At 39.3% G+C, this 14,601-nt stretch overlaps 1 protein-coding gene across 2 annotated transcripts in view; it reads left to right on the plus strand.

Annotated features, from left to right (window-relative positions):
• ADGRD1 (adhesion G protein-coupled receptor D1) overlaps positions 1-14,393 on the plus strand; it is a 154,648-nt gene extending 140,255 nt beyond the window's left edge. For both annotated transcript variants that reach the window (XM_049805505.1, XM_049805506.1), the window contains 4 exons: positions 8,785-8,911; positions 10,141-10,182; positions 12,974-13,066; positions 13,758-14,393. In XM_049805505.1, the coding sequence (XP_049661462.1) occupies positions 8,785-8,911; positions 10,141-10,182; positions 12,974-13,066; positions 13,758-13,853 (358 nt within the window). In that variant the 3' untranslated portion in view covers positions 13,854-14,393. The remainder of the gene's footprint in view (positions 1-8,784; positions 8,912-10,140; positions 10,183-12,973; positions 13,067-13,757) is intronic.
• Positions 14,394-14,601: the final 208 nt, after the last annotated feature.

Below are 14,601 nucleotides of genomic sequence, written 5' to 3' on the forward strand. Positions count from 1 at the left end.
TCCTGAGGTTCAAGTGATGCTTCAATAGAAGCAGAGCATGAAAAGACACAGAGAGACACAGTGTTTTGATGATCAAAGCATAAATACACAACAAGACTATTCACTAGCAAAAGCTCCCGATCACCTCTTAAAAACAACTTCACTAACAGCAGAGAAGCTTTTGGGTGTCTTTTGGGAATGAATTCACATACAACTGGGTATCCTGCGGTACAAAGCCTTTCAGTGCAGGTACTATACCTCCTCTTCCAAACTCAATTATTAATAGTCCTTGGTTAGATGTGGGACATTCTTCTACTGTGAGAATAAGCTGTTGTTATTTTCTTTGATGACTCAATGGCAAAGTTCAGTGGAAAATTAGCTCTAACCTTGGGCTTGGGGATTGAGAAGCAGAGAATGCTGTCTCAGCAGCAGCGCAATGAGAGAATTAGTGTCAAAAAACGTTGGAGAAAGGAATTTTAGAAAGAGAATGGAAAAATCACACTGAAAATTCAGTTCCCCTGGGAAAACTGTCACCACAGAAAATTCAGCTTTCAACGAAATTACGTTTTAATTATTTATATTCTTTTAATAGCTTGCATTACAGACAAGAAGAAGGACACGTTTTTTAGTTAAGTACTCACTACTTTCTTTAGGATTAGGTTTTTTTCCTTTTGTAGTTTTAGGATCAAGAAGTGATGGAGGTGACATGGGACTTGATCTGTAGGATGCCTTAGCAAGGCATGGATTCCTAAATCCCTGGTTAGGTGCTGAAGTCAAAAGTTAATGCTGCTAGCCCCTGGAATTGCCTTCTCAACATTAAAATTCTTAAGGTACCCCTATTTCTGGTCATGGCCATTATTTTGTCAACCTTGATGGGGGTTTGAAGGGAGACTTGGATTTCAGTCCCTGCTCCACTGAATATTTAATATAAAATAAGAAATGTTAATAAAGCAAGGATTAGGTAGGACTTTTCTCTCTCAGGAGAGTGCCTTACAACTAATCTGTGGAGTACATGTTCTCTCTCTGCCCTACTGAATATTTAATTATTTAATGTATGTTGAACAGGTTCAATAAGCAAGAATGAACATCAAGCAGGGAGTCAAAATGCTCTTCTGGAAAAAGGGAATAGCAATCCCCTAGGCAGAAGAGTGATTTGAGTCCAGACCCCCTATACTCTGGGCAATTATTGTATCTACTAAAGGCAGCTGTAGCTTTTTGGGAAGACTTATGAGAAGTGGCACTGCTTTGGCAGCATCTGCCTTCTTGTGAGGGTCTGTGGTGAGAGGGCTGGGTATTGTACACTAAGCATAACAGAAAAGGAGTAATGCCACTCCCCTTCCCACTCACATGATAAAAATCAATCTGAATTTAGTTGCTGTTGCAGCATAGATTATTATTTTTTTTTTTTTTCCCATAACTACAATACTTCTGACTAGCAGCATCTTCCCTGGATTATAAATGGCACCCACTGGAAAGCAATGATCTGAAATGTCTGCAAGTATTTCTTATTCAGTTTCACAACGTCACTTCGAAGGGGCAAGTAACATTTGGGAAAATGGGAAATGGCATCTGCAGTTACCAGCGGGTTTGTGGTTGTTTTTTTGTTTTGTTTTGTTTTTTGGGTTTTTTTGTAATTTATTATAGTTGTGCCTAGAAATCACCCAAGGAATGGTGTACATGCTAATTAAAAGACATTCCTTGTGCCATCAGCCTTATTGTCTATATAGCCAAGACAAAGTGTAGGAGGAGAAAAAGGTGCATGTATATTTGCAGGAGTTCATGAGCTACTGCTCAGTGGCAGGAGCAGAATTAAAATCCATGTCTGTCCTTTACTCCGTACATTGCATGTAAGTGATGTTGAGAGTAGAGCTCTACTCCTTAGATCAAGATGTCTAGCAGAGATCAGAGTAATTTCATTTTGAAAAAAAACCCAAACACCTACTCTCAACATCACTTACATGCAATGTACGGAGTAAATTGGTTGCTAAGTTAGAAGGGGTCCTGAGGGATTTGACTTTCAAGCCTGTGCTTCAGCTATTCTGCTGAGCTTCTTCTATCACCCACAGTGCATTACTCTACCGCGACTTGGTTGGTTTTTATTGAGGTGTGGAAGGCAGCTTGATCCTGTAGACTCCAAATGATATCAGTGGCTTTGGACTAGCCCTGAAGACTGCTGTGTATGTTTTCATTGCTGTTCACTGCCTAGTTCACTAAAAAAGATGAGTCATTATTAGTGTTCTTCCATTTGTCTATTTGATGTCAGTGGCAACTCACCACCTAAATAGCTTACTATTGGTTTTGCTCCTTGGAGAATCAGGTAACAAAGTGAGCAGCAGCCCACAGCACTCCTGAATGCCATGGTCAGAAGAACTGCCATTCCTCAGACACCAGCAGGAATGAAAGAAAGCCTGAGTGCTGGTCAGAAGGTGTAGACAAGGTGTTTGTTGGAAGCACTGCTGAACTTGAATGAAAAACATTTTCATTTGCAGTCAGAATTGCTGCTTGTGCTTTCCAGCAGCTCTCCAGCTTCCAGCTTGGAGGTTAGGGAACACTACTTGTAACAAATGGGAAACTGAAGCTAAATTCAACTTGTCCCAGCATTAGTCTGAAATGTTAGTTATTGCATTTGGGGTGTGTTTATTTTTTGTATAAAGTACAAAGGATATTGCTGACAGTGGCTAGTGAAGAATTTAAGAAACAAGAGAGAAATTTCAGTTAAAAGGTCTATTTGTCAAGGTGACAATTTTGCTGAATTGTTGCGAAGGATTTTTGCTTTTTTTAGACAGTGTTTCCTCCAATTATTACGTAATATTGGCTTATGGGTCTGAATTTAGTTCTTACTTCAGCAGGCATCATGACAGAAAAGTGGATGTCAGAAGCCTCAAAAGTGTTAGTGCTCCGTATATAACCAATAAAATTGATGTGTGAATTAGGGGTCCCCTTCACAGAAGTAATACAGTTTTCTTTCTGCAAGCAGTGAAATTTCTTTCTTGTAGCTGTCAGTGTAGTCGTTCTGCATCAGTGTAAGATATCGACAGTGTGCTCAGGGCAATAGCAGAAAAGGGCAGAGATTAAATAAAGGGAAGGGAGTAATCTCAGTTGAGTAGAGCCATTCGAAACCAATTGCAAATATAATAAAACTATAAGGCCCAACCCTGCTCTTGGAAAAATGTTCCTAGTAACTTCAGTAACAGTGCAATGATTTTATATGGTGTTGATAATGAAAATACATCTCAGAGGTGCCGAAACCTGTACTACTTGCACACCGGGGCTTCAATACAGCTACGATAGTTATCCAACTCAGAAAACTTCCCTTCCTCTGCTGATTGATTAGTGCACACTTCAGGATCTCAGCTGGTGTAAAACACTAACAGTCTGTCTCTGACTGAGCAAGATACACAGAAAATATCAAAATCCTGCACTGAAGTGAATGCTAAAACAACAGCAACTAAACAAAGCCAGTTGAAGAAATTTGGAGTGGAAGATTTCTGGTGAGCAAGGTTTACTTCTCAGGAATTAGAATTAAACTGTAAGAACAGGAAAAGGGAAGAAAAATACTTTTTTCAACAGGAGATTTAAAGGGTGAGTACATGTTAAGTGGACAGCTTGATTAACAAAGAAAAAAGTTAACGCTGTTCTTGCAAGAAGAAAAATTTCCTAAGGATTTTCAAAGGACTCTACCCTGCCCACGCGACAATGGGATTCATACACAAGTGCTCAGGTGAGTGGGGCGATATATGAATTTATAAGGACCAGCAATGTCTGCAGAGCAGCCTCTGCAGATCTGATGGCAGAGGATGTGGCACTGTGCGGTACTAATTCATTGCTGCTTGCTTTTTGCAATGAACAACCATGCAAATCTGAATGAAATCAAGGCATGCCAAAGTGGTATTTGGCGAGTGGTGCTTCAGATGTCTCTGCAGCCCAGCTGAAGAGATTGCTAGTGTTGGGGCAGCGTGAGAAACAACCCTGACAGTAGACTGAATTGATAGATAGGCTATGTACAGCTAGTAATATCCCAAAGGCTATTCCAATTTAATCGGACTCGAGATATTTTTGTATTTTCCAGAAGTTGTCTAAGTAATAACAGGTACATACTTTAAAAAAAACATGTTGGCAAAAGAAAGCAATAGAAAGGAGAAAAGAAAACTTTTGTGCTGGTTTTGCTTTGTTCCTAATTAATTAATTCCAGGACTGATCATTCAGTGTGTGTAGATGCAGAGAGACAAAGAGCTCACCAAAATTAATGCTATTAGACTGCAGAAGAGTAACAGTATCTGAGCTTTAATTTCAAAGGCCAGAGCATAAGAAGGGGCATGCTGGAGAAATTTAGAGGGTCCTTCATAAGGCAGTGGCCATTCTGTTTTCTGACACATTAGGATGCAAGGACAAGGAAAGATCTTAGCAAGGTTTATGAAGTCCTGGTGGGGCTGGACCTTAATATCTGCAAAGACTTGCTCCTGCCCCAAAGTATTGCTTCTTCATGTCACCAATTTCATAGACAATAGAAAGTTCAAGCAATAGTAGTGACTTTTTTTTAAGTCATGAAGTATTCCTTCTCCAAAAACAACATATATTTGATTATGCTTTATATCTTAGTGTACTAGAACTAATCTACTAAAATATTCACGTAGCAAAGAAAAATGGGAATAAAAAAAAGTAAAGTATGTGTAGTGTGTCAGAATTAATGTGCCTAGTGGAACATTAACTTTTGTATTTCTAAGATTTTTTAACCTTACCACCTTAATGGTGTTCTGACGCAGCATTTTACATTTAGTATTTTTCTTTTTTAAAGTTCAAAGACAAAATAAAATAAGGATGGGAAGGTGGGGGGGGGGGGGGGGGTAAGTGGAATAAAATAAAAGAGGACCAGGAATAATAGAGCTGAGTCCTTTGCTCAGTGAGTAAAGCTCATAAACACCTTGAACTAATAATTTCATAGGATGAAATTCAGAGCATACAAGCATAGAAAGCTATGCAATATTTACGCAAAAAAAAAAAAAAAAAAAAGACTTAATGGGATTTAAGTGATACATAGGCAGACCTGACCCTTAGATAGTCTTAAATGAATTTCACCCTCACATGGCTGCTCTTCTAAATGCATGTGCATGAATCATTAACACATTTGCATGAAAAATCCCGCATCTGTATTTTGTTTTCATTTTTAGCTATGTATTTCTGCTGCACATGTGCTGAAGCCTGTGCTTAATAATGAGCAGTCTTTATTAATACATGATTTTAAAAAATAGATCAGGCATTTGTGATGTTAAAGGCTCCTGAAAATCCAAACTGTAAGAATGATTTTGAAAATGTTGAAATTGAGTACCTAACTCTATTCTGCCCCCAACTACAAATGAAGCTTTTATGCTCTGCCTCAGAAAGAAATAACAAAAACCTTATTTTTTGGCAACAAACCAGCTGGGGAAAATTATATTCCAAACTGCAAGTTTTATAAAAATTGGGAGTGTGAGAACAAAAGAGAAAAAGAAAAAAGGGTTGTTTGTAATGAGGACAGTTTTACAAGTGTAGCTGTGTTGGGCATACTAATGACCTCCTGTATCAGGTTAGAGAGGACATCTAAACCATCATGGAATCTGAATGTGCCTAATCCATCTTCCAGGTGTTCGTGTATCCTGCCCCCCAGTCTGCCCCGAGCCTTGCACAGATGCATTTTCCTGAAGGCACAAGGGCTCTGTAGGATTATACAGGTCTTTCTGCACAAAGTTGATTGCAAGAGGTGGTCTGCTGGCTTCTCCCCAGTGGAGCATGTCTTATGTTAGAGTTAAGGTGATGAACTTTAATCTTAATAGAGAAAAAAACCCAAAACATCCTTGATTCCTGTAAATAAACTTGTATCTGTTGTTTTAAAATTGTATCTTTTACAATGCATTTTTTTAATTAAATAGGAGAGCTCAAGCTTTAAGGTATTCCTTCATTTTCTGGCTGAACAAACTCTTTGCAGAATTAAATTCAATTGTGCAGAAATATTCATGGCCAAGGACATAAAGATATGAATCAAAACAGAAAAAAAAAAAAAGAAAAAAAAAAAAAAGAAAGGTTCCAGATTCTTCCCCACCCCAGATTTCCCTATAAACCTGAAGCCTATGCAGTTCTTCAACACACACTTTTAATCAAGGATATAATGAAGTGTGCGCTCAGGTCACTGAAATGAACAAGATGTATTGTCTCTAAGTTTAATTAAAAGATTTCTTCATTGAATTGTGTTGTACAAAATTCTCATTTATTTTATGTTTGTTGTAATTACAAGTGGTCTCTTGTCATGCAGCCCTATGCACTTCTCTCCTGAACCTATACTTTAATCTGTACAAGGGGGTAAAAGGCATAGGTAGGACATTAATCTCCCTAAAACAACTTTCTCTATTGCATAGGTTTCCAGCTAAATAGAAAGCCGCTAATTTCTGAAAAAATGTAGCTCTAGTGAGCATGGACTGACCTTTAGTTTCTCACTACCCCTGTTCCCTTTACTGCCCTCTTGGCTTCTTTATCTATAATTGTACCATAGACTAAATCCACTGAAATATTTTAAACACATATTTAATTGTAAGCATGTGCTTAAATCCCGCGGGGCGCAACAGGAGTTAAGTAAGTGTTTATAAGTGCTGTGGTAGGTGGGGATTAGATCTGCCTTGTTGGTTCAGGATGTTTCAAATGTGGACAGGTCCCTTCTGTGTGCTTTCTGTCTTGTACCACCAAAATTGTACTCCGCTGCCCAGGAGGAAGAGTTTGTCCTCTGACAGCTGTCACTGAAGATGTGGTGCCTGGGTGTGCAAGGGTTTGACGTCTGTTCATCTTTGACAGGCAAAATTGTACTGGGCTGTCGAGTTAGTAGTGCTTTGACAGCAAGAATGTTTTGTCCTGTGGGATTCACGGGGGGGGTTGAGTGATTACAGAGTGGACAGACATCATGAATGCTTTTGGGTTGCCCAGTGCTGTGAACTAGATGTATAGCACTTACTGGGAAAAAGTGAGTGCTGACTTATTAACTCCATTATTGGTCACCTGGCTCCGCTCTATTTTACACCTGCCTTTACCTAGGCAAATTGATGTGAAAATGAGCTGTAGAGGTGTTTATTGTTTTAATCAAAAAGCCAGATGGATTAGGCTAAGAACAGAAGGACTGCCATCTCGGATTAAAGCAGATGGGCTGGGGATCCATCCAACCCTGTATCCCTACTATAAAGGTCAAACAGAGTGATTCTTCTCTGAATACATACTCCTACTTTTCAGCACACAAAAGACTAGGGACACAGATGCACAAGTGGCTGCATCTGAATTGTCACATTCAACAATCCACAACAGAACTATCTTCCGTGAATTTATAGGATCCTTTTTTAGATGTCCATAGCATCCTGTGGCAAGGACTTCCATAGAGTGATCCGGTTGTCTTCCTATTTTTTCTGTGATTACACTAGAAACACTCTGTAGGGTTCTTACTACGATACTCTTGAAGTCAATATTAGAGGCTATATGCAGACACAAAAGCACAATTCTTTAGAGCAATTCATTAGCATGAATCAGAGATGATGCTCTGAGGGCTTCATAAGGAGAAGACGATTGTGTGGAATAAGCAATAATCTTTGTGAGTTAAATTTCATCAGTTGTGCCTGTCTTTCTTGGAAGTGGCTGAGTGGTATCCAGTTGCAGAGAGAGATATTAGCAATGTTTACATCAAAGCAGAAAACAGATTTAAGTATTGCCCATGCCTCTTCTATGGGGTCCTGAGTGCTCTGTGAGGTTTGTCTGCCCTTAATTCCTGTTGCAGATGAAGGAAATAAGCTCCTTGTAGAAAGTTCTTTGGTGTTTAATGTAGAAGACTATGAATACACTGAGGAGACCTAACTGCAATCTTACAATTCTAAACGCAATGCCTTTGTTTTCTCTGTGGTTCCCTTTGTTTACTCTTTATATAAAATCTGGTACACAGAATTCAGCTGCTGCAGAAAGCTTTCCATGATCATTTAATTTTCTGGTACACTACAATTTCCTTCCGTCTTCTGCTATAACAAACATCCTATACATAACTCATTAAGGCAAAACAAAAAATCCCTCTTATTTTCTCAGTGCTATTAGCTTTTCAGCTGTCATACCACCTTTTATTGAAATTCTGCCAAGTCCTCCAAGGTAAGCAGAGTGAACATATATCAGTAGGGACGTCCAAGAAACACATGCTATTTCAATATTTGACATACGTTTCTCTAAATCAACGCTGAACAAAGCAGAATAATACCAGTGTGTTAGAGGATTTGCATTTGGCAGAGGTACATCACGTTTGTTCCCATCTGTGGTGATTAAAAATCCCAAGTCACTTTCTATAAGAGAGATACTGTGTTGTCTTGACTCAACTGTGGTGTTGAGCAAATGTATTTTGGATGTACTATATAGTGGGATTAGTTTTTCCATGTGATGCTGCATTTGTTCTCAGTTTCTGCCCTCTGTTTTTGACTCACATTTGACTCCTCACTGACAAAATGATACTTCACTGTGAGCTGAAGATATAACTGACTGCAGTAGTTATATGACCATCTCTCCATCTCTTCCCCTGCACCCTCAGTTACTGACTCTCAATCTGTATTTATCCCACATGATACCAAAGTTCTGTTATCCCCATTTTTATAGATAAGGAATGAGTAATTAAGAGACTTGCCCATTAAAAGAATTTTATGGTGAAGAGAGTCTCACACACACTGCCTTGCTGCCAGGACATAATTGATAAACTCCCTGGTGTGGGGGATGAAATTTGTTTAACTGTCTCATCACATTTCCTATTTTCATTTTCTCTTTCAGACTAACAGCTAAAGCCGTTGCCGTTCTCTTACCAATCTTGGGAAGCTCATGGATCTTTGGGATTTTGTCTGTCAATGCCCACGCATTAGTATTTCAGTATATATTTGCCGTTTTCAATTCACTACAAGTAAGTACCTGGTGGGAAAGTTTATGGCTACTGAACGGCTGCTGAGATCCAATAAATGGATCATAAGTAATGTTTTCACATGCTTGTGTTTATTGGATTTTTTCTATGTTCCTTCCTCTATCTTTTAAGTCTGTGCTGACCATACAGTGCTGGTAATTGTTTAGTCTCTGTATGAACAGAACTTTTATCCCACTCCTTAGTGTTTCCACTAGCAGTAATTAAATAAATGAGACAGTAAGCTTGAGAAATGAAATTCATTCTTCCAGCATCATGTACCACAGCCAAGATTCTTCAGCAGAGATACCAGAACAGCTTTTCAGTGTCAGTTTGAGGCTTCATTACTGAGAGTAAATGAAAGCGAAGAGAAGTCTGTGGGAAAGGTGCATCATAAGGAGAAAAGTGGAGCTATTCTGCATGCTGCACATGATTCTTGCATGCAGGCAACTAGACCCTCATCTTCTTAATACACCGATCCAGAAAAATAGCTCTGTCCAAGAAGGAATGTAAGCATCTGCTTAGCCTTAAGCAGACATTTCAGTAGAGGCATAAATCTATGGGTGTGTTGTTATTCTTTCCTGAATAGTGGTTACAAAGCGGAAGAAAAAATGAGCTCCTGTAAATCCTTTTTTTGTCTCAGGAACAAATAGCACTATGGTCACAAAAAGAATGCAACAGAGTTCTCCCCATAAGCTGATAAGAAAAGTTCCAATTTTCATCCAAAATAAAAACATGTTTGGCTGAATACTCCCCAGGAGAAAATAAAATTATTTTGGGAGGGAAAGGGGGTGGGACCTTTTAACTTTCCATTGGACAAAAACCCCAAAGAGCAAAATTCTGTTGTGCTAGCAGCTTCCTTTTCTACTGTGAAAAATATTGATCTGGAGTTTCCAAAAGAGCATCTCCCTCTGCCTTTATCTTTGCAAGCACAGACAAAAAGTTCTCTTGTTGTCATGAAAACAGAATTCCCGCTTCTTTTCAGTCAGATTTCTCCTTTAGCACCCCGAAGTTTAGGAGGTGCTGTTTTACAAGAAAAGGTCCAGCCAAGCCTCATAGCAACCTAATGCTGCAAGTTTCTCCAGTTTAACATGGGGCACAGTTTGGCCTAGTCTTCAACATTTATAGATCTTCAGCTACTCCATACCTGCTTTATATAATACTGCAAGAAATACATTATTACATTTCATTCTTCACAGTCAGTTTTCAGCCTTCTCCCTTTTATCTGTTTTCAGGGATTTTTCATGTTCCTGTTTCACTGTCTTCTGAATTCAGAGGTATGTGACCAAATGGTGTTAACAAATTTGGTGTTGCCAAATTCAAGTCACGTGAGTGTAAAACAAGAACAGGCTTTCTCCATTATTGTTGCCTGCTATGCCGCTGATTTTTTTTTTTCTTTCAATTAATACATGACTGTTAGTGGCTTTGTGGTTTGTGGCATTTTGACCCATGCTTGACATTTATTTTATTTAACATAAGAAAGGTTTAAAACCAAGAAAAAGGTAAGAGAAGGCAGCTCAAGACTAAGCCCCTCCTGAGGGCTGTAGGGGCTGGGCAGGGCATGGGCTGTGCTGCTAAAGGAGGATGCTGAAATGTTGGGAGCAGGACTTACTCTGGCAGTCCCTGTTGGGGGGGGGCTCTGGCTTTGTTACATCTGCAGTTCCAGAGACGAAAATAAATATTATTTTCAGCAAAACATACTTTTGGATGTCGCTCATGCAGTCCTTAATGGGAAACGAAACAGAGTAGAACCTATTCCAGGTATTTTTCTTGGCAGGAAGTCCAGGTTTTTGTAGCAGACCAAGAGGCATCTTTTTGCATTAAGGCTGTCTCAGAGCAACTGGGGTAAAGACAAGGCAAGGCTGATGTAAATAGGGATTGTGGAGACCATCTCTGCTGGGCCTGGATCTTGCAGCACCCTCTCCTCCCATGGCAGATAGCAGAAAATGCTTAGCAACATGTATTATTGATGACAAAAGTTTCTTATGAAAACCATTTCCAGCATGCTGGCGGAGGGTACTGCTCAGTGAATACCCACATAGCTTTGATTCTCCTGCAGCTCTTTCTTCTGGATGCTATTAAGTAGCTCTGCTCCATAGCCTGCTGCTTCTTCCTATGCAACAATATCACTCCAGCTCTTCTGTGGAGATGTTATTATTTATTGATATTTGCCAACCTATTCAGTCTCAGAGCACTGATATGAACTTTGCTACAATCAGTTTGGAGAGTCAGGACTGACTATGAAATTCTTGATCTTTATTGAAATCAACTAAAGTTAAGGAGGCAGGTTAAAGGTAAGGAGGAAAGGTATTTCTTTATTCTATTCTCCCCCAGGCTTAGAAAGCTTTCTTCCTGCTGTCAAACTTCAAATGTCTTACATCAAATACAGATATTTGAATTGCTGCCATTTTTCCAGGAACCTCACGAGAAATTAAATTCAGAAACTTTTCTGAATTTGTATTGCCAAAAACCAGTTCATATATAGCTAATATGAACGGTCATTTTTTAAGAGCAGGTCTTATTGGCTTCATCGTATGCTATGCATATCTAAAATACTTCTTCAGCTAAACTGCAAGAATTCTTCTTGAGAATTTCGTTCTTACCATAGAAGTAAAACTCAGATACTGTAAAGAGAAACCTGCAGATATTTCCAAGTGATTGGGTAAAAAAAGAGATCCTTATTCCCAATGCAGCTGGACAAGAAATGCACCCACGTTATAAAGAAGCACAGGAGAATGGGTCTGATGGGGACCTGAGCAGCCTCTCCCGTGGCACACGTCCAGTGCACCAGCGTCACCCCTGACAGCTCGGTCATCGAAGCCCCTTGACTTCTTTCAGCAATCTGGCTCTGTGCCTCACTAGCCTCACTACTGCCTCTCCTAAGTTGTAGTTTTCATCTTTCTTACTGCAGTCTGATCTTCTTGTTTCCTGTTTTAGCTACTATATGTATAAAGAGTAGATAATTCCCTTCCTCTCCAAAGGAAAGGGAAGACTTAAGACATACCCTCTCTTCCCCCAGTCTCTTCTTTTGATTAAACAACCTGAGCTTCTTGTAACATGTGTTTGCTTGACCTGTGATCACCCTCACTGCTCTCTTCAGGGATGTCTCCAGCTGCTCCCTGTTTTTCCTGGGATGCTGGACCCAGTACTGTTGCTGAGGCCATGCCAGTGTAGAACAGGGAAGAAAGATTACTTTCAGAAAGATTTTTCAGACTATGCTCCTCCTGACAAGACGTTCTTTATCGCAACATCGTAACGCTGGTCAATCACTTCCAGCCAGTAGTCCTTGATAAATCTCCCCTACTTGCCTAAAGAATGATTGTCTCACCATCTTTTCTTTATGCAGCTGATTATTTTCACCTTGGTGCAGAATCTTCCTACATCTATAGGAAAGTTCATCCAGCATTTTGAAATAATTTCAGTTTTCAAAAGGCTGGCAGCTGGCTTAAGTCCTCGTGGCATCTGGACACCATCAGGGCTGCATCAGCTCCAGGGCGGGCCTGCCCAAATCGGGGAGCTTGTGGTCCAGCCTGGGTGTGCTGGTTTTGGCTGGTGTGCTGGGGTTAAACCACGACACTGGGGCTACAGATTTAGTTAGAAAATGTGAAAGCGTCCTAGTGAACTGCTGAAAATCAATATATTGGCACTGTATGAAATCGTTCAAACCAGAACTGCAAATACTGGGGATGTATGCTTATATGCCCTGCAGTTTGGGTTTTTCTGCTCTTATTATTTTTTGTCTTTAACATGATGAATGCTAATACAGTCATACCTTGGACATCTAGGACGATGGGATAACCCAAATAACATGAAAATGAAATGAGAAACAAGTGAGGTTATGCAATGCTTCCTATTTAAAGTATGGGTACTTGAAAAGTAAAGTTAAATTTTAAAATGAAACCATAAATATAAAGAAAAATGTGGGAGTGGATTGTTCGCTGGTTTTTAATACAGTGATGTTAATGAGGAGGAATGATAATGGGGAAATGATTGTAAGCTACATGTGTGAAAATAAACACAACTTTTTCAAAAGAAATCTTCTATCTGGTTTCATTTTTTTCCCCAAAGGTTAGAGCTGCCTTTAAGCACAAAACCAAGGTCTGGTCCCTTACCAGTAGTTCGACTCGCAACATCAATGTGAAACCTTTCAATTCAGACATTGTAAGTATTCCTCCTTTTTTTTTCTCTCCCCCCCTGCCTTGTACTTGATAGTGTTCCACATTAAATTCTGTTAGAAAGAACAGGACACGAGAAGGCACCTAAGTGTTTTTAGTACCTAACCTAACATATGGTATAGATAGGTGGAATCAGCAAGTATTAAGTTGGAGCTACAATATCTGTTTTGAAAGCAAAGGACAAAATTCTGCCTTCTGGTAAATTATCAAATAAAGGTAAACAAAGTTTTATGAACTCTGGAGTATGGTTCAATGAGACTATTCTCACCAATTGCAATGGACTTCATATTATGCATTCAAGCAGCATTTTGGCAATGTATCTGTCTGATGATGATGGCTTTTTGATAGGGCACTTTTACATTTAAGCCCGAGGAATAAACTCTTAAATAAGTCAACACGTGAATATGCTTTTCTAGCTCTCCTTAAATTGTCTTGAGGCAAAAGACATTTGTTTTTTATAAAGAAACAGACTTCTGAAGTGATAGGTGTTATTAAGTGATCGCTGCCAATCACCTTAGATCCTGGCAATAACTGTTTAAAAATCCTTTATGGCATATGCTCTCAAGACTCTGACAATGCTGTAATGTGAATAGATGTTTTCAAGCTTTTATTTCATCCAGACAAGAGTGGTTTAGCAAAAGAAATAAATCTATTTTCAATATTATTTTGTTTTCCAGATGACTGGGAACAGGCCAGGCACAACCCCCACAAAACTGAACACCTGGGATAAAAGCACCAATTCAGCCAACCGCATTGATTTATCAGCAGTCTGACAGTAATACCAGCTTCTTGGTGCAAATCAAGCCATACATTCAGGAGCTCTGACACAGTGTACACCAGTTTTTTCTCACTGTTAATACCAGTAGAAAACTGCTTTTTTAATCACTGCCTAATAAATTGGAAGTTGCCATATTGTTTTGTTGAGTAAATAGCCCTCATCTGCTTGCCTTCAAAAAAAATGTAACACATTCTACCACCTGGCTATTAGCAATATCTGTAAAAATAACTAGCACAAATATACACTGGATGGTTTTGTCAGCAATGATGAAAACACTAGGTACGCAAAAAGGGCTTATTGCTATCTGAATCATTCCAGCTCCCAGAACAGAGGAAAGGCAACATACCTCTGGAAAGATGGATTTTTATGCTCTAAAATGAAATGCTTCCCATTGTGATGTTGTAATGGGGCTATTCTGGTCTTGCTGTGCACTTTCAGTTTACATTTATTACCTTACAGAATCCAATTATCGAAGTGAAGCTTATTCAAAATACATAGTGTGGTGATTAATTTAAATGCTACAAGGAAGCCAGGACTTGAGGGAGAAACAGGTTCCAGCTACTCAGCTCCCAGCATGGGCGTGGAATTAGCAAAGCTAATATATACCTACGTCTCTATGCTCATAAACAGCATATGTAACGTAATACTTCTATACATGGCCTATCAGTATTTTAGATATTCCTGTTTACATCATATCTATAAAAGGCGGAAAAGGCTAAGGTTGTCCTATAGCAGTCCACGGC

This window comes from Accipiter gentilis, chromosome 7, assembly GCF_929443795.1.
Source record: "Accipiter gentilis chromosome 7, bAccGen1.1, whole genome shotgun sequence".
In the NCBI taxonomy this organism is placed as follows: domain Eukaryota; kingdom Metazoa; phylum Chordata; class Aves; order Accipitriformes; family Accipitridae; genus Astur; species Astur gentilis.